The sequence below is a fragment of the Gavia stellata genome, chromosome 9 (genome assembly GCF_030936135.1).
Source record: "Gavia stellata isolate bGavSte3 chromosome 9, bGavSte3.hap2, whole genome shotgun sequence".
Taxonomy (NCBI): domain Eukaryota; kingdom Metazoa; phylum Chordata; class Aves; order Gaviiformes; family Gaviidae; genus Gavia; species Gavia stellata.
This window is the reverse complement of record NC_082602.1, coordinates 18,616,935-18,637,555: the sequence shown is the minus strand read 5'-3', so window position 1 is coordinate 18,637,555 and position 20,621 is coordinate 18,616,935. Positions and strand designations below refer to the sequence as shown.

At 46.4% G+C, this 20,621-nt stretch overlaps 1 protein-coding gene across 1 annotated transcript in view; it reads left to right on the top strand.

Moving 5' to 3' along the window:
* Positions 1-20,621, top strand: part of TLL2 (tolloid like 2) — a 96,532-nt gene that overhangs the window by 27,801 nt on the left and 48,110 nt on the right. The window contains exon 2 of the mRNA XM_059820946.1: positions 6,721-6,831. Coding sequence (XP_059676929.1) covers positions 6,721-6,831 — 111 coding nt within the window. The remainder of the gene's footprint in view (positions 1-6,720; positions 6,832-20,621) is intronic.

Below are 20,621 nucleotides of genomic sequence, written 5' to 3'. Positions count from 1 at the left end.
AGTAGCATCCTTAACCCTGTAAGGCACGCTGAAGAATTGGGCGGCAGACATCCTCCTGCAGTGCCGCCTTATGAAGAGGCAGGTGTTTAACCATTTAAGACCCTGTAGAGGGAGCTGCTTTGCTGCCTGTGGCATGGATTCCAGTTCTGCGTGTTCACATAATGCCCTCCTGCATTGCTCGTTGTACCAGGAATGGATTCGTGGATCACTGGACTGGAGTGACTGCCATATCGATGTGGAAAGGATGAAGACCTTGAGTGACGAAGCAACCAGCAGCAGGAGAGTTCTGAATATTAAAAGGAAAAGATCTTTTTCCTAACCTAATTGTGGCAGGCAGTATCATCCATGACACTGAATTGTTCAGTTCTCGGTTAAAATAATGTGGCATTCAGCCAAGGGAGAGCATGTATTGTTCCTTAAAGCTGGTCATTGTGTAGGCTCACATGTATGTTCGCAGCTTTGGACAAAATCAAGCCCAAAGTATTTCTTCATTCCTGCACTGTCACCTTCCAGGAAAGGAAATTAATTGAACATTAATTGGAATTTCTGGGCTAATTTGGTCTCCTGCAGATAACTTCCCAAGAGACGGTGCTGTGGGAGCACTATACAGGCAATTCGGGTTTCTGCGGAAGTCTGAACCGGGATTCAGACTCTGATTCCCAGAAGGTTTTGATATTCTTGAAATATTTGTTGCTGTTTAGAAGTGGACCATTGTCTTAGACATTCCTCCACAAACTGAGACTCATTTCTGAAACGAAACGTGCTCCCTGGGCAGTAGAACTCCTGCTCACTGAAAACTGAACTGCCGAGTCGCTATTGCCAGGAAACCCTGCTCATGCCAGGCGGCAGCTCTGGCTCCAGCCACTGTTGCTGTGTGGAGGGATTTACCACCAGAGCCTTCAAGCCAGCTTACCCCTAAAGCTGGCCAGTGGGAAACTTCTGATCCGTCCTACCGAGGAGAAACAAACTGATCCAGACGAAAACATAATGGTTGAATTATGGCAGTATTGATGCTTTTTTTTTTTTTTTTACTCCTTACTGCCGCTTGTTTCCCATCCTCCTTTGGCATGAGTGTTTGATGCTCAGAATCTGCCCTATTTCCAAAGTGTTGGTTTGGGATTTTTTCTCTCTCTCCTTTCACTGGTGTCTGCCTTATTTCGAGGCTTTGCTCTTCCCTCTGACACAGTTGTTCCTTTGCCCAAGGGAATGTGTTGAATTTTTTCTTCAATGTATAAATCTTTCTTAGCATACTTCAGAATACTGTTCTGCTGGTTCCTGTGCCAGCAGGTGGTTCAGCAACAGCAGCAGACTGGTCTTCCTGCGAAGAAAGAAATACGAAAGTGCTGGGAATGCACTTTGATCTGTTGATTTTTTGTTTGTTTGTTTTTGGTTTTTTGTTTTTGTTAGACTGCAGAGTGTTACCCCTAATGAAACTGTTGCCAGCTCTGAAAATTAAATCTCCCAGCGCTCAGACCTGTCAGGTTGGGAAGCAATCAGCAAATGCTCAAAAGTAACTTGCGTGTTTTTGCCAGTGCATGAATATCCATATTGTTGTTTGCCAGGAGATGGCTCTCGTTATTGCCTACCTGTGTCTGCATGTGCCCAGCACTCCTTGCCCGTAGCTCATGTGGCCAAGGTGGGACCCTCATTTTCCCGTGTACTATTCAGATGTGGTGCAATCACCTCTGGAACAAGAAGAGCTGGTATGCTGGGATCTTTCAGCAACGCAGATGATGGATAGCAGAGATCTGGGTGGGGATAGGCATTGCCCCTTGCAAATACATGTGTGACTGATCTCATGGGTGCTCTTTGATTGCACTGTGAGCCACAAACAGCCAGTGTGGCTCAAGACTTGGGTGATACAGTGGAGTCTGCTACCTGGCTCGCCTGACAGTGGCGTCTGTTGATGCTCATGGAATTGGAGATGCCAAGGTTAATTGTGCAAACGCTTCTTCCTTGGATATTTTGCACTGGCACGAGTAGTCATGAGGCATCCCTGCTTGAGAGCCATCTACACACAGAGGTTGTGGATATCAGCAAAACCAGAGTTTGAGTTAATAGTATTGATGAAACAAGTCTGAGGCATCTGCTTGGGTTCACATTGCTATTTGTTTTCCATGCTCGTTGCTGTACTGCGCTGTGGGAAACCTGCTGAGCAAGAATGAAGTCCGTACAGCAAAACCGTGTTAAAACTATGCTGGAAGAACTGAAATGAAGTCTATCAGGGTGAGCTGTGCCAGCTGGCTGCAAGGTCAGATGAGACCCTCGAGCTGATGACATACACTAACTTAGCATGGCTCTGGCCCCACAGAAAGAGGGCTCCTTTGGCTCAAGTTGGAGGGCATAGGCTTCAATCTAGGTTCAGATCTCATTCAGCACCATTTCTTAATAAAAGCTTCAGGCGGTGACAGAGTCTATGTTTGAGGTGGAGTGGGATGGAGGGAGCTTTCTTGGCAGGCAGGGTATGCGTTTCCAAGGCCTCTTTTTCTGTGCATCTCTGTCACAGCTGGTCCTGATGGGTGCTACAGGGAAAATGGCAGTGGTCTCCCATAGTGTGCAGAGGGTGACTGCTTTGCTGATCCCTGTCATCAGCATAAATCTATGGCCTATACTGAAGCCCTTGTGCAGGAATGGGGGCTTCCTGGCGAGGGGTCGCGGCAGGCAAATGGGTTAAAGTTTTGCTCCAGCTTGGTGGCTGGAGATCAGTTCAAGCACAGAAGTCGGGTGACGTTTCTCAAGCGTGGAGTTATATTCTTCTTTTGCCAGGTCAAGTGGCTCTCATATACTTGTGTAAACTTGGAGCTGACTGTGATGAGGGTGAAGGATACCCGTCCCCAGGTATTTGTCTTGAAGCATTAGAGATCAGCCTGGTTTTGACAAATCACAATATTGCATTTTGTTTTGAGATGTATTTTTAGGAAGAAAGTTATTCAGTTTTCTGGCTGAATACCAGAAGCTTTTCTTGGTGATTTTTTTTTCCTATCTTGTCTTTTGGGGGGGGGGGGGGGGGGATGTGGAATAGAAAGGACAAGAATTTTGTTAAAAGACCTGGATGAAACACACTTTTCACGGAAAAGGAATATTTTAAACTGATGTGAACACTTTTGTCTTGAGTTCTCATAAGAAACAGCAAAATTGTTTTTCTCCCCTGAAATCAGATTGTGCTGCTTAGAACCAGGGAAAGGAGAAAACGCAAACAGGGAATGGGAGAAGGGAATTGCTTGGGGGTGTTCTGGGGAAAAAACAGATTGGAGGTGATCTGCAGGGAAGAGTGGTGAAGATTTTAAAAAGAACACGCTTTGGGCCGTCACATTGCTTTGGAGTGGAAGCCTGCCAGAGCCCCCCCAAGAAATCACCGTGGAAAATGAGGACTGTGAAGGCATTGGTGGGTTTGGACTCTGTGGTTGTCTGTGAAGCACCTGGAGAAACTGTTCAGCCTGTCCTCTGCCTAGAAGGAGGTGTTCTCCTTCCCAGTGCCATCTGCCATACCTTCCAGGCGTCGTGGGACCTCTGTGCTCCGCACGCAATGCGGACACCGGCATGTGGACTCTTTTCCTGCGGGAGAAATGTGCTGAAAATGAAGACAGCTTGCCAGGCTGCTTGTTTCATTTGGGTGCTGGATTTGTTTGTTAAACATAGTTGTCCTTCCCCTTTGCCCCAACAGACAAATGCTGTCTGGTTGCATATGCTGGGAGGTGGTGAGGTTAAACATTTGGGGTGGTTGGTGCAGGTTACTAGTTCAGCGTGGAAGTAAAGTGTCTTATATTGGCTCCATCAACCTCAATAAGAGCTGGTCTGTTCTTACTATCCAGAGCGATTAATGCATCTTCTTTAAAGAAATGCTGGCACGCTGTTGCACCGAGTGTTAAGAGTTTGCACCTGGCTGTACACTGCAGAGCTCTCTGCCAAGAGCAATACTGGTTTCCAAGTTTGTTAGCCTGCTGTTTGGAGATTTTAGATTTTTTTTGTTTGTTTTTATTTTCTTTTTTGGAAATCATCCACATTAAATTAAAAAGGAGATCTTGGTAAAGGAAATCAGAAGGGATGCTTTGAGATACTTAATTTGCCAGCAGTCTCTGAACTTGTGACCCTTTAAAATAAAGTACTTGGGCTTTCCTGTGGGATGGCTCCCTCAGGGTGGAAGCAAGTGTCTTTCAGGCTTGCATGCCTTTAGGAAGGAGCCTTTGACAGCACAGGAGAAGTTGCAGCGCAGCATTCTCAGCCGGGACTTCCAGCGAGGAAAGTTGTTCAGCTGGTTCGGGTCTGTGATAAATCATGGTTCCCCTGGAGCACGCTGGGACTGCAGAGGGCTGGAACTAAATGCTAGGGAAATTCAGCTTTTGTGGTGGACCATCTTTCAGGATGATGTATGGCTTTGTAACAGAAAGAGATTCCTTTGCTAGGGCTGGGAGAAAACTGCTGCCTTCCATTGGGAAGGAAAATGTAACAATTCTGTTGATATAAATCCATGCTGCAGGCTTGCCTTGAAAGCTCTGCTTTGGCATGGGCTACCGTAGCCTGAGAAACAAACTGTGTGATGCTAATGGAAAAGAGCCACTGAGAGCCCAAGGTGGTGACAATTAGTTTGGGGCTGAAATGGGATGATAGGTTTGGCAGGAGGGTAGGGAATGGATATCTACTTGGCCAGTATAATAGTGGCTGGGGAGGGAATCAGATGACATGGGATGCTCTTTGAATCTCTGCCCCTTGACTGCTACGTTGTCCTGAGCACATAATTTTTCAGGATGGATAAAATGTCTTTTCTTCAAATTGCAGTCACAGGAGCATATGTCTCTGCTTTCTTCCACTGGCCATTCCCAATCAGTTTGGGATGTTTGGCCATGCTGGTAGACTTGTTAGCTGGTGGGGATCTGACAGTGGTTTAGGTTCTTTGTTCATCATGAGGGCTTGGATTGCCAAGAAGTCGGAGAGAGCCCGAGTTCTGTATTTGTGTAGCAAACAGAGGCTCTGTGATAGTTATAATTGATGTCAGTCTGTGTATAGGTTTGTCTGCACTAACTACGGTCTCTTGTGGAGCTGTTGCTGTATTTCTGTACTCTGGGGTTTGGTAGCGCTGTTGAGGAGACCCAACCAAGAAGCCAGAGCCAACCTCCTTTGAGGGTGTGTCCCATTCCTCTGCTGTGGCCTGGTAACCAGGGGGAGAAAGCTTTGTTCCAGGGAAAGGGGGAAGCATCTGAGTCCCCCTCTGCTCACACCAGGGCTTTGCTGCTCGTAGCAGCTCTTGGCTGGGGCAGTTTGTGGTAGCTGGGATGTGCCCAGTAGCAGGCAAAGACTTCTTGCTGTTCCCATGTTCCAGAACAGTGACATTGGCAAGTGCTATTGTAGCAACTGAGGTGCTGAGATGCAGAATAGAGGAGGCAAGTGCTGCATCAGAACCAGTGCCATGTTGTATGAGGAAAAACTCTCTGCATTAACCTTTCATAATTCGGTTGCCACAGATCTGATTGCAGGTTTCTGATATTCAGGCAAAGGTCCATATTTCATTTGGTCTTGGCAGTAAAAGTGAGATGATCAGTAAAACCCATTGGTTTCTCAGGCCTAACATACTTTGATCAGTGATGTTGCTAGTGTAGCAATGGGATATTTTCCCCCCCAAGTAGTGTAAATGTTGTTGACTTAACAAGAGAAGAAAAAATTACTCCATCAAATCTGGTTGCTGTTGCAGACAGCAACTCAACATTGCTCCTTGTCTGACTTATTGAGTTCTCTTGAACTGTACCACTGATTAATTTACTCTGTTTTATTATTTTTTTTTCATCAACCTACGCAGGCTTCTCATATGAGTTTTAACAGCTCTGTTCGTAACCTGTTTGTTATCTCTGAAAGATCTGTTCTGCTTGGTCAACTGCTTCATTGCCTGTGTTTATTTTGTTCAAATTCTCAAAATGGTAACTATACACTGCAGCGTCACCTGGGTCAGGATACTCCCGGGATATAATTTTTTCCACTCAAATGAGTTCCAGTCTGTTTCTCTGAGCTGTGAATGTTGAGGTATCAGTTTGTTTACCTTATTTTCATGGCTTCTGGCTGAAACTCAGGGATTTTTACCAAATTGAAAACTCTGCAAACTTAAATCTGGGTAACTGATCCACAAAGGGACAAATAACTGGCGTTTCTCCACCGAAGTGGAAGCGGTAGGCTGGCTCTCAGCTTGGATTTAGACCAACGCAGTGTGTCTGTGTGCTAACCATGTATATGAGGTCCTGCAGGCTGACAACTGTAGCCTTTAGAAATACGCTGCTGAGCTTGAGTGCTTCACTGCTGTCCTTCTGTCTTATGCAAATTGTTACCCTGGGGATGGTGGGGATGGAACATCTCAGTCAGGATCTGAGATGGGACTTAGCTAGCACCTTCACACTAACTAGGGAAATGCCAGTGGTTGTCCCTTGTGTAGGTGTTAATGAAGAGTGAACACCACCACCTTAGTGCGTGGTTGAGAGGCAGACCTATAACAACGAGTAACACAAGGAATCCCAGCTAATCATCTGCTTTTAGTGGATCTGCACAGTGGCTTAATTTAAATGCTGTCACCTGGCCTCCACCAATGTCCACTCCGCCTGTACTTTTAAAACTGCTGCTGTGTATTACCTTTTTCTGGTCCATGGAGTAATAGCCTTTTAGCTGTGATACGGGCCACGTAGGAACTGTGCTTTCCTTCCAAAATAAAAACTAAACTAATTGCAGTTTGTTTCTCTCCAGCTGCCTTTTGGGGAGATATCGCTTTAGATGAAGATGATCTGAAGCTGTTTCAAATAGACAGAACTGTTGACTTAACAAAGCACTCAGATGGCAACGCAAGACACACTTCAGGTAAGGGCAGCCCCGGGGTGGCGATGCCTTCTTTCCCCTGCTTTTATCCTTAGGGAGGAGGGAGAGTTCCCTCTCACTCGTGATGCCTGTTCCCACAGCCAGGGAGGTGCATGCAGAGCTTAGTTATGTGACTGAGGGTGGGATCCAACTCTGAGCTTTGTTAAATAAAAACAGAGTCGCATTTGATGTAGCCAGTCCTATCCTGTCTGAGGGATTTACGGCACTGGTCTCTTTCCACGAGGAACTGTCTTTCTGTTCATTTGGAAGGAAATGTGTTTGAGATAGAGACACTCAGTTTGGCATTAGTTCTGACTCTTATTGTCCTCCCCCCTTTTCATGCAATGTATGATCTTAATGGAATAATGCATTTTTTCAGCTGTCTACCTAGGTAAAACCCACTGCAGTCTTGCATACAGACTACCCTTGGAGTGTTGTTATGATTGAAATAAATTAACAATTGTGTTTATTTTCTGTAAAGCTAATAGATGGGTTAACATATGCTAACGTTGCCCCCCTACACAACTTTTATGTATGCTCAGTCTTGTGCCAGACCAGAGTTGTTTCTTGATTCAGTAGCTCTGAGTGGACTCCAGCTCTAACAGTCTCTGAAACACTCCGCAACTGGTTTGGAGGGGTCCCTGCAGTATTGTTGCCTCTACTCTACTTTATGCTGGCAAGAGAGAAATTGTTCGAAGTCTGAGCTCTGAGATTTACCAGGGGGACTGGAGACAGAGCAGGTCAGGACAAACTTCTTTTCTCTCTCTGCTGATACACCGTTAGGTTAGCAAATAGGATGACAGGTTGGGTAGAGACAGAAGTCACTGAAATCACCTGTTCACCTGACCCCTGTGCATCTCAGTTCATACTGTATCATTCATAAGGACTGGTGGCTGGTTCTGTATCCTTGTGACTGCCTAGCTTTATTTTCAGAGCATCTAAGCACTGTGTAGGTCCTGTTTTGGGGATCAGTGCTCCAGCTTGCTGTTGGGATGAGTGCAAAATATGTCACATTCATCTCCCAGCACAGAGGCATGCTTTTGATGTTGATGTAACTGATTAAACTTATGCAGATGCTGGGCAGAGGAGGGCTGTCCAGTTCTTCAGATTACGGATCGCTCCCTGGAAATGCAATTACCCTGCATTGCTGTGTCACTTCACGTTTTTCATTCATGTTTCAGGCCGTGGCACATTCTCAGGGCTGCCTTCAGAGCAGAAGGTAAATCAGAAAATGAGGATTAAGTAAGTGGGACAGGCAGCATTCATCTCTTCCACATCCCTTTGTCAGCTGCTGAAGTTAGACGAGGAGGCTGCTGGGGAAGCAAAGCCAGACAGTGTTTGACTGTATTAGTTTGCTGTGGTGGCTTTTGTAGTTGTCATATCTAGCAGATTTCTTTCACTTGGCACTGGTGCCAGACCTGCACCATCTGGCAAATGAACTGGCTTTTACAACCCACATCTGTATCACGTAATGCAGGTGCTGGTCTCTTACAACCATGGCTCATGTTGTGTGGTTGGACGAATCTCCTCCTGGCACCTTTTATTGACTGAGGCAAAGCTGGTGCATCATGCCATGCTTTGCACTAGGCAAATGGTGATGTCTTGTCACTCACTTGGGCCTGTCCTCATCTCCGGCAGGCTTCCTTTGCCCCCCTGGAAGCGCAAGCTGACAAATGGGCAGCCCCCGTGAGTGCCGTGCTTTCTGCGGAGCACGCACAGAGGGATCTCTGTGTTCACCTGCCCTGCGAGGGGGCTCTCTGCACGGGCAGAAAGGGTTGATTCTTCTCTTGTGGGTCTTGCTTGACACTCATGTGAATTGTAAGAGGGTGGTCTACTTCAGCATGGTGGGGATTGGGACCCATTCTTCCCTGGAAGAAAGTCCTGCTCTCTGCTTTTTAATTTCCAGTGGGAAGAATGCAACCTCTGTACAGAAGCAGCCTAAGACCTTTTATGAATGGGACCCCTTGAATTATAACATTTCAGAGTTTCCTAAAGCTGTTAATCGGATTAGTTGTATAGTGGAGGAAGTACTTAATACGTATATACAGACACACAGGCTCTTCGTATCTGGGAGCTGCAGTTCTGAACACACTATTAGGCCAGGCATTCTTCTTCCCTTGTGTTGTTTCCTTGTCCCCCAAAAATGCTGTTCGGCTGGGAGGAGGGGTGAAAATCATGCCATTTGACACTGTTGGGCTGTTTACAGGCATGCACTGTGCTGGCTTGTGTGAGCATCTGCAGCTGTCAGGATCTGCAGGAAGAATGAGGTTCCCTTGTTCTTATGGATGATGGGGAGACATGGTTCTTCACTGGATCCAACTGGAGATGATTTGTTTTAGTAAAACCTCTACCTTGGTTCGTGAGGGCTGAGACTGTCAGATGTTTAAAACTTTCCCATTCCAACTCACCCTCTGCACCTTCTTCCAGTCTCCTATCTAGAAAGATAGCTATGCCCTTCTCTAGGCCCTTGAGAGAGGGGCAGGGAATCTGATCCGAGGACAGCCTGGATTCTGCCACAGATCTTTGCTGAGTTTAATTTCACAGCATGGATATGCTCCAGGCTTGTTTTCTGCATAAATTTCCTACTTGCAGAAATGCCATAATCGCTGTTCAGACCCTCAAAATTTGTGACCCTGCTTGAGTGGGATGCCTTTTATTTTGCTGAATCAGCAGCACCCCTGGTTTGGCTTCTGGGAGAATGGTATGCCTTGAAGTTCAGCGTTTCCAAGCATTTTCTCAACAAATATTAGAGCTAGTGATTCATTCCCAAATAGTGTTGTCCTCCTGGTGAAGTCACAGAGCAGGGTCATGGTTCCTTCCCTCTGAGGGATGTTGGGTCAGATCTCTCTGGCTCTTGTGGGATTCACAGTTAGGGGTAGCTGTCTCTTTGGTACCCAACTTGGTATCTTGCTTCAGAGCTCCAGCAATGATGCCCCTCTTTGGCTTTGTCTGGATGTCTCAATCCAGGCACACTGGACAATTTTGTGTAAGTGGTCACATATAGGGAATTGGCATTACACAGGGAATTGCATCACGCGTGTTATGTACTTAAAGCCTTCTGGAGTGCCAAATATGACCTTGTTCATATGAGCAGTCTCCTTTGCTCCGAAGGAGCTGCCTTTCCAAGAATTTGTCATGGAGAGCACAGGTTGAGCAGCTGCAAACTGCAGAAGGCTTTGCAATAGCATATTGCATGCAAACATCATTCTCTGATATGTTCAGTGGGGTTTTCTTCAGAACCTGTTGAGTGAAAGGCAGGCATGATCACAGAATCACTAAGGTTGGAAAAGACCTGTAAGATCATCAAGTCCAACCATCAACCCAACACCACCATGCCCACTAAACCATGTCCCACAATGCCTCATCCACATGTTCCTTGAACACCTCCAGTGAGGGTGACTCTACTACTTCCCTGGGCAGCCTGTTCCAGTGTTTCACCACTCTCTCAGTAAAGAAATTTTTCCTAATATCCAGCCTGAACCTCCCCTGGCACAACTTGAGGCCATTTCCTCTTGTCCTGTCACTAGTCACTTGGGAGAAGAGACCAACACCCACCTCTCTGCAACCCCCTTTCAGGTAATTGTAGAGAGTGATAAGGTCTCCCCTCAGCCTTCTCTTCTCCAGACTGATCAACCCCACTTCCCTCAGCTGCTCCTCATAAGACTTGTGCTCCAGACCCCTCACCAGCTTCGTCGCCCTTCTCTGGACGCGCTCCAGCACCTCAATGTCCTTCTTGGTCTACAGCTAAGTGTAACCCATTTAATCCAAGCAGGTTTTAGGTGTCTGCATGTTGATCTCGGTCGACTTGTTGAAAACTCTGAGCTGTGGATTAGTAGAGAATATTTGCACAGTGCAGAGTAACTCTGAGTGAACGCCAGGAGATGTGCTCTTCTATGAGGGCTCAGGACGACCAGCTAGTTAATTTTTCATCTGGACCCTTTCAAGATTTCCCTGAAGATTTATTCCAAAGTGCTTTCCTCTAACCTAATTTTAAATCATTCCAGTAATATGACGTCTGTGCTCCTTTCCACAGGTCTTTCAACCTCAGCTTTGCTTTACCTGAAGCTTAGTTTTACTCTCATCAGTGATCTGGTAAAAGAACTGTTTAAAGTTGCACAATTTGACCTTTCTTTGAGTTGAGATATACTTTTTTCTAATTTTCTAAACCAGGAAAAAAAATGTTGGGTTTTTTCCCCTATTAGCTGCTCTCCTTTGAACCTGGGTTCTAAGCTCAGACAATCGCTTGTGTTCTTTTTGTTTGCAGCTTCTTGTATTATTAGAGATTCTGCAGGCCAAACTATGCCTTCCTCATCCAACCATTCATCCTGCTGTTACCATGCGTAATGCCACATTAAAAATCTGCCAAACAGGAAATTTCCTCCTCCTCCTTAAAAATGTTTTCCTTCCTTTGCAAATGTTTTGGAGGAAAAACAGTAAGGGATGTTGTGAAAATGAAGTGTTACTTTGCATTTTAATTTTTTAAGTTATCTACCTCCCTGTCTCTGTTTCTGTGGTATAAAGTTTAGATGTCATGTTTACTATGCAAATCAGTTGTTCTCATGCAGTGGTGTTGAAGTGGATACCCTTAGGCTCTGGCTCTGTAGAAGTACAGTAATGGTTCAGAACATAATGAAATGAATCCGGTACGTGGAGATCTGCCAGTGAGCGCTGTCCTCAGCAAGCCCATGCTTCACCAACTCCTAATCACTTTGATGAAAGATTTTTTTTTCAAAGAGCTTACAGTTTTGAAAAGTTTCTCATAGATTTTTTTTTTTTAAGTTTAATGAAAATATTTCCTTTTACAACACATTTTTAGTTTAGAAGAAACCTGAGATAAAGCTTTGAGGATTCCTGTGCTGCTGAGAACCACCGGATGGCTTTGAAATGTGGGGACACAAGAAATTCCCCCGGCAGGCTGTGTAACTGCACAGTGTCGCTTCTCTTCTGGACCCAAGTGAGTCCGCTGGTGCAAGGTGATTGCCTTTGCTTTATTGCTTTATCTGCTGAAGCATTCACCATGGAGGAAGAAAGACTTTTCTTGCCATGCCCATGGGAAGGATGTGCCTATTTAATCCTAATGGGCTTAATTTAAGTCTTTTCAGGAAGCTTAGGGATTAAGAGGTCTTTTCTGATATATTACCTCTTTTCCTGATATCACAGAGGCAGTTTCTAGTCCTGAAAAGCACCTCTGTGAGTGAGAAAGGCAAGTTTCTCTCTTCTGGGTTTGGCACCAGCAGATCAGAAGACACGGGAGTCTGGCTGCCCTCGCTGATGCCGTGCTGTGCTGGACTTGATGCTGAGGCACTGACTCTGCATCCCGCTGCCGCCAAGAATGCTTTTCAAGAACAGTCAAAACAGGTTTTCTTTGCCTCTGATCCTGAGAGTTTTTTAGGCTCATGGCTCAAAAGCCTTGATGAGGCTTTCACACTGCCACGAATCAGTGGCAGGAAGGATTTACAGAGCATCTTTGCTAGCTGGAGTGAGTAATACTTCAGATAACAGTGCAGCTGGGTCAGGTTATGTTTGATCCCGGGGTTTCTACTGAAATCAGAGCCGGGGACAGAGGCTGCTGTGAATAGCTGCAGGCTCTGGCAGCAAATTCATGCAAGTTGTTATTTGGCGAATGAGGCAGAGAGGAGTTCTGTGTTAAATCTTCTCTTAATAAGAGTCGGTTTGTTGGGACACGCCAGCTCTGCTGTTCTTGAGCGTGCTGTGAAAATGCAGGCAGCTACCCCACTGCTTCACCAGATCTGCACCAGGCCCACATCTGCAGCAGGCTGCTCTGCTGCTTCTTGGTTTGGGATGCCTGTGGTCATCTTGTTTCACGGGACTCTTCCTGTTTCAGGACTGGCTCACAGCTTTTTTTTTTGCAGCACAACAACCCAGGAATTACAGATTTAAACGTACTGTGCGTAACTGCTTTGGGGTATGGAGGCAAGCCTTGCAGAGATCTGGAAGGGAGCAGAAGAACGTGCAGTCCTGTGTGAGTGCATGCCTGAAAGTCTGTATGGTACGGGAGGGTGACCACAGTGCCTTTCAAGTTACATAGCAGCTTTTCATTCAGGTGTGGTGGGCTGTCAGCCCCTGAAACTTGTTCCACTGTTCTCTGGTTACATTCCTGAGGCAAAGGGTTGATTCCTGTGTGAGCTGGAATTGCTTGCAGGACAGGCTGCTCGAGTGCAGCTCTCCCGCTAAGAGCTGTACTGTTTAGCCTCAGGCTGGAGGATAAGACGACTCCTCCACTGGAGTGCTTAAGGTGCTGGAAGCAGTCACAAGCAGGGCTTCTGCTGCTTCACGTTGGGAGAGGTTGCTCAATCTAGGGCTGTGGCCTATAGTAGTGCTGCACATTACTTCCAACTCCTCTTTGACGCTACTGATGTGTTTCTAGTGAAATTTAAGTCACTGCAAAGTGCACTTCCAGAAAAATGCAGGGATTTTGGACCATGACGGACTGAGATTCAAGGGAAGATCTGATTTATGGATTTGAAGGAGAGATGGTTAAATTTAGCCGATTTGGCACATGCACGCCAAGCTCAGAGCTGTTTTTCCCTTGTAACTGATGTTTGGTGCTCTGCTGTAGTGGCACTTGGTTCAGGGTAGAAGGGGTGGACTTCAGCATTGCTGGATTCAGGGCTGCCTGGGGCCCAGCGTTTAATTCATTTAGGCTTAGAGCATATCTATAGGTTGTGCTAACTTGATCTGAGCTGTGTTGGTCATAACTGGCCAGGAGCAATGCAAATAACTATGTACATGCTGTAATATAACCCACATCTGTGAACTCTCTACAGGGGTCTGCTCTTCCACTGGGAAATTTTTAGTGAAGGTTGCTTCCTCTTATGTGGGTAGAGGAACATCTTTATTCCAAGAGACCTGTCTGAGGGCTCTGTCCATCTGTTTGCATACCTCCTTTCAGTTTTCCACAACACATGCCGTGCACTCTAGGGATGCCTTTCTGCAGTCCGTGCAGTCTCTTAACAGGAAGAGGAGCCTCAGCCCGCTCTGCGGAAAGGTAGGTGCCAAATGCCTGACGCTTGGCCTGATGCTGAGGTTTGTTTAGCTGTGCCAAATGATTTTCCTATGACTAGCCCCAGTGTTTACCTTTTTGAGTCCATTCAGCCAGGGGTTTTACCAGATCAGACAACCATTAAATGGATTTCCCGTAGTTCTGTAGTTTGCTAAGGCAAGGCAGGAGCTCCCCTTTGGAAGAATTGGGTAAGTCCTCTAGGGTTGAGAGTGCTCTTGTTCACGCTGCTTTTCTGAGTTACCCCCTTTCCCAATTCCACATTCCTGTGCAATAAGCCAGGGATCTTCTCTTTGCAGAAAAGCAAAACTGTGTTTTTTACTTCCAGCCCAAAGTTTTGCAATCTATTGCATCCTTCTCAGACCTGCCTGATTTTCTCCGGCATAAAGATAATTGCCTAGAAAGCCCATGACCCTAGGCTGTTGCTGATGAACTTTCTAATTCCCCCTGTAGTTTAGCATTTGCTAGCAGGACAGCCTTATCTTTAGGGGTGATACTTTCTCTCCAAATGCTTTTCTTTTTTGAATCCTGAGAACCAACTTGAAGTCCTTTTCGGAAAATGTTGAGAGGGATTTTTCTCTCTAATTGCTGATCTTAGGGATCCCCTTTTGCTAGTCACAGGAACAGAGTCTGCCAGTCTGCTGCCTGACAGTGAGAGAGGAGAGAAGGTGATGAAGTCAAGGGGCCAAAGCGTGGGAGGTGTATCTGTCTAAAGAGGACAGATCTCCCTTGCAAGGTTGGAGGAGCAGCCCTGAGTCACCCTGGTCCGTGGCTGTCAGGAGTGGAGAGGTTGGCTTGTCAGGCAGGTCTGCCCATTCTCATCCTGCCACTGCTGCTGGATTTGTCTGGTGGTTGGACGCTGCCTGTGGGGTGATCACACAGGCTTTGGGTCTAGAGCCCTGGGGACATGCTGCATGGCGTACGTGCTGGCTCATCCAGTGAGCAGCAGCTCAGTTCACAGGCATGGATTCTGCTCTGGAGGTCTTTGCATCTTGCACTTCCAGAAGTGCAGCACAGGCCAGCTTTGTGCTTTTGGCTGGGCTCTTTAGCCCTTTCTGTACTGCTTCCTTCCAGTAAGGAAGAATTCCACTATTTGTTCAATGTGGGGCCACAAGAGAGGTGCAGAGCACCAGCTCTGTTTTTTTGCTCCTGCCCTTGGGCAGGAGGGGCAGCGGGGGATTCTTCCGATTTCCTTGCTCCACAAGCTCCTGTGTGTTGCGCATTCAGCTCTCCTGCTTTAGAGATCCCCAGTCATCCTTGGGTCACCCATAGCCCCTTCCCATAGTGCTGTAATCTTCTCCCTTAGGAGGCCGTTTCACCTTGCCCCTGCCCACAGAGGATTCAGTGTCTTTGGCACTTTTTCCCTTCCTATATTGACCGAAGGGAGTTTGTTCTTCTCCTTACCTGCCTCCTCAGACCTCTCCCTTAGGTGATAACCCATGGAGAGCTGTCTCAATGCTGACAAATGCTGTCTTAACTGTTCCCTTATCCCTGCTTCCCAGTGTGGTTTTTGTTCCTATTTTTGCTGTGTTTTGTACAGTTCCTATGTGACCTTGAAGTATGATGAGGGGAGAGAGTGGTCCTTGAGTGCTAGATAATGTTTGAGTCAACATCAGATGTTAATGGAGGGCTGTCCACTGCCTCCCTAGGCAGTGAGGTGCTGCTTGTGATGTGCCTGAGTAGCAGCAAGAGGTGCTAGAGTCTTTACTCCACCTGTCCCACCGAAAGATACGCAGGCTCCTATTTTCGGACTGGGGTCTTCCCAGTATGACACGTTGCTTCAAAACCAGTTGGGACCAGTGGGACTTGCAGTGTTCCTTCACACAGTGGACTGTGGTGTTCCAAACTTGGCCTGTGACAAGCAGAGAAATGCTTCACTCACTACAAGAGAAATACAGTCCATCTCCTCTTTCCCCTTTGCTTGAGATAAAGGTGCAGCAGGGGAGGGTAAAGAGAGTCCCAAGCAATAGGTGAAGATACCATCTGGTCCTTGCCAGAGCACAACCTGAATGACACAGCCCTACTACTTGCTCTGCGTTCCCCGTGGAGTAAGATGTATTTTTTCCTCTTGTCTAGGTTCCCGATGGCAGCTGCTCACATGCACCACAAAGTTTGTTCTGTAAATGCACTGTTCCCTGAAATCAAGTTTTCTGGATGGTGGCCTCTCGCCTGTCAAAATAAGCGGTTTTATTTCTGCTGTGCAGCCAACATTCAGCCTTACAGAGTTTTTCTTCTGGTGATTTTATGAGCTCTGCAATATTGCTCAAATTAGTCCACACAAGCAATAAAGCTTTCTCTGTTGCAACAAAAATCCCCACCTATTTCAAACTCTGCCACTTAGTCATTCTTAGTGGAAGCTTTGCTGGTGTTTATCCTGTGAGTCCAATTCACATGCTGCTTTCAGAAATCAGCTGGGAGGGCAATAACTCAGTATCACTCTTGCCAAATGCTGCACATCAAAAATTAATCAGCTTGGATTTTGTTAATGAGCAATTAACTTTCTTTAAGCACCCAAAGACATCTGCAGAAACTATATATGTTGATGCCACGGTTCAAGCAGCTTCCAAATAGCCTGTTTCTATCAATCCTTCCTATTCAACGTGGTGCCACCATCAGCTTTGGGCATAGCTGCAGCTTTGGGCATAGCTGCAGCAGTGTCGCTGCACAGACAATGCTGAATCCCTGCTGCTCCCTGCCTGACTTTGCCTGTCTTTGGCTCCCAGCCCCACTGCTTTCCCCATCCCCTAAGTCCCTTTTTGGGCACATCTCAGGCACCTGGAAGTTGGTGCTAGATGGCCTTATTAACCCTTTACGGAGCTGGGGTGGTCACAGCGTAGAGCATTTATAACATCTGATTTCTGTTTGCAACTGTCTTGCTCTCGATAGCTCTTAATTAAATTTTCTTTCGCTCTTGTCTACAGCTGGTGTAACACACTGGGAGGCTGTTCCTTTTACTGATGCCAGAAGAGTCTGAATAGTCTTTTGTGTTTAAGTGGAGGTTATTAAATAGCTTTATATTAATTAACTGTGATGCAGGGAACACATGGGCAAATGTACTTGAGGAGATCAGTTTATCCATATGGAAATTACATTGGAAGTTAAATCCATTACCCTAATTGTAAAATTCGGCAGTGCTTAGCCAATAACTGCAGAATTGCCTAAATCATGCATTTGTTTCAGAGCTGGGCAAATGCCTAATTTCCTTGAATACTTGCTCAAATGAAAAATTGAATTTGCCTCAACTGTGTAGGCTGCCTTGTCATTTCCGAGAGTGTTTTAGCAAATGAATTTGGAGGCAGAAACGGTCAGTGAAAGAGTAGGGTCTAATAAGCTCTGAGAGCAGTCATTGCAGGATGGTCACTCCGCGAGGCTGGCTCGGATGCCTTGACCCTCAGGCTCTCTCCTTTTAAGCAGGGATGTTGCTGTGCCCACAAAATAAAAGTTGCTTACCCCGTTCAGTGGAATAGCTGGCAGGTCCAAGAAACAATCGGTAGCCAAAATGGCTTGATGGATAGTAGCAAACAGCAAATAAATCAGAAGAAGTTGTAAACTGCTCATGGTTAATTGTGAACAGAAAGGGGTTACATTTGTGGAAGAAATGTGTTCACTTCGCGGTGCTTGTTCAGGCCTAATTTGGAAAGAAGACTGGCGTTTGTAGCTACAGTGGACAAAAAAAACCTTTGCCGCAGCTCCCCTTTTCAAATGGCAAGGACAAAGTATTTATTCAGCTGTCAAGTGGGGAAAGAAAGCAAATTAGTTTTAGGCTAAAATGCTGGACTGTGTTTGCTGCTGTAGTTCTGAGGCCAGATGGTGAGTTGGACAGCCCTGGGGAATGGGTAACAAGTTTCTCCGGGGCAAAGATCAGAGGCAAAAGGAAATATTCGGATTATCTTGCTGTTCCACTTCCTAGAGCGGAGAAGATAGTGTCAGATGGATGAAGCTGTGTTGGGGAGGGGATTAGCCACTCTTCTTTTTGCAGTTGATGGTGCTGCTGAATCCTTGAGTCAGTTTGTGGCAGAAGGTGGGTTTGAGACCCGTCTCCCCCATCGAACTGCAGCTGTCCCTGGGATGGACGGGGCAGCTCCTCTGCCAGCAGCTCTCGGAGAGCAACTCACTGCAGTGAGGGCAGCTCCTCTGCCAGCAGCTCTCGGAGAGCAACTCACTGCAGTGAGGAAAGCTCCTCTGCCACTTAACGCCCCAGCTCCCCTGCTGCTGCTTTAATGACTGCAAATGATTTGGGCATCTGTTTGACCATGGGGCTGGAGGTGGCCTAAGGCTACCCAGCAGTGGCCACGTTTGGCTTGTGTTCCCAAAGCTTTTCAAGCCCTGCTTGCTCTATTGCCGCAGTGCTGGCTCATGCCTCAGTTTCCCTGCTGTTGGCAGTCAGTTTGGGGTTTGAACAAGCTGTGGTGGAGCTGGTAGGTAACCAAGCAGACAGGGTGTCTTGGCTATATCTATTTAGGGTGCTCAACTGTCTGCTAAACATGGTGCAGGCTCCTGGGGGTAAAAAGGCACCAAAAACTCTCCAAGAAGCGCCAGGATGGGGAGTGTCTGAATATCCAGGCAGAAAGCAAGCTGGAAGAAAGGTCTCTGTGCTGGCATCACACACTCTCCGTGGAAGGAGGTTTAATTGCATTCAAACATAATTTAGCTTCCAGTGTAGCGTTTTCATTTTGAGTTAATTTTTATCCAGTATAAACAAGGTAGGGGGAAAACAAAAGGATTAGGAAGGCTGAGTGGGAGGAGCGGTCTGGCTGGGCTGTGGAGAGCCCTGGGCTCTGACTGGGAGCCCACAGCTGGAACCGGGCAGGGGGATGCTGCAAGGCAGGACAGGGAGCTGTGCATGGCCCTGCCCGAAGGGCTGCAGAGGAGAGTGAGGCTGAAGCAATTAGACTGTGCAGGTCAGAGGGAAAGGGATGTTAGCAGGGGAGCGCCGGGAGGGTTTGTACTGCCTGCTAGAACAGTAATGGGTGAATCCAAGCCAGCTCTTACGGTTTCCTTATCACCTGCAAGTTCACTTCTGTTTTTCTTTCCTTTCAAAGGGGAAACAGGGAAGGAGGAGAATTATTATGAATCACGAGGAATGTGATGAAGAGACAGACACCTGTTAGAAACAGATCTTGATCCATCAGATTGATGAGAAATCAAATGCAACGGGGTTGGGGGGGTAGTTGGTGCTACACATTACTGCTTTGATGTGCTGGGAGGGGAGAAGTTGCACACTGTGTGTGGGGACCTGGCCATACAGCAGTGGCATGCATATGGCCAAAGCACTTGTGTACTCACTTTAGCTTTTAATTTTCACTTGCCTCACTAAAAGCACTGTAAGCCAGCGACTTGCAGAACTCTTGCTGTAATGTAATCGGTGACATGACACAGGTTGTAGGTAACTTTTTTCTTTCTTTTCTCTCTCATCTCTCTGTCTTTTTACCTCAGGGAACAGAGGTGGTTGTTACAGCCTGCAGGAAAAAGGCTCCTTCCAGTCTTCTCAGTCCTTCCTTGTCTCCAGAGAGCATTGCTCCCCTTAAGCATTGACTCCTGGTTGAAAGGTTGGTGGAGAGGTTGGGTCAGGTTGTCCTTTTTCTTGCGATGCCATCTTTAAAAAGAAGATGCATCACAGTATAAAAGTGATGCTATCACTTCCAGAACAGCAGGGAGCACCCAGGGAAGACACAGGGTGTTGGGGAACGGTGCTGCCCACACTTCTGCTCTGCCTGCTGTGCCGCTGCAGACACGGATGGCCAGTAGAAGGGCTTGGTGCATTAAATGCTTTGCAGCTCATGTTTGTGATAGCCCTGCATTCGCTTAGCTGTGTTCACCTTCCTCTTCTCATGAACTTTCCTGGGAGGCCAGTGTCCTCGCCCTATACGAGCATTTGCAGAGGTGATGTGGAGATGACACATCTGCTTGTCAAGACTCTGGACTGTGGGACTCTCTTGAGTTATTGCAGCTAGTCAGCTTACTCTGAATATGAAAAACAGATTCCTGCAGGGAATTTGGGCTTCAGAATTCTTCTCCTCTTTAATTTACTTTTCTTTAAGTAAATTGAAGTAACTTCAGCTATTCCACTGACAGGAAATGCTGAAGGATCTATCTCAAATCATTTGCTCAGATCTCCAGGGCCCAGGGGTTTATGAAAGGTTTTTTGCTGTAGACTCTCCACCAGCTCTGGGAAACATCTGTTCCGCATTCTGAATGCCTTTTCCCAGCAGAGCTTGTTTTAATAAAATCATCACTTTCTCTGTGGTTAGAAAATCCAGTGCAATAAAGTGGTTTTTTTCTACACTAAAAAGTCCTTGACCACTGGTTAATGAGGAAGTTAAAAAGCAGCATGTAACATCAAGTTTGACTTACCCTCTTCTTCTAGAAGCTTCTCTGATGGTCATAATATGACAGAGTTGACCAGAACTGAAGCTCTGAACAGTGACGAGTGTTTAATGTTACCTGCACTTCTTGGTTTTGTTGATGCTTCATTGTAGCCTCTCTTTGAAATCCAATCTCTAAGCTGGGGCATGTGACAAGCATATAAATTGAATAAGACTATTAAAGTGAGCTGGTTTAAGGCATAGGCAGGGCAGGTGAAATTGTTAATATTTTTAAAAATGTATTTTATGATGCTTTTTTCCTTTAGATGTGTCCCAGCTCTGAAATGGCCTTTCCTCCATAGTAAGACATGTTGGAAAACAATCTTGCTGGGGTTCGATCCACCTGAGACCAGATAATTATGTGTACAGTCAAGTTATTCACTGCTAAATCAGAAAAATAGGAGAAA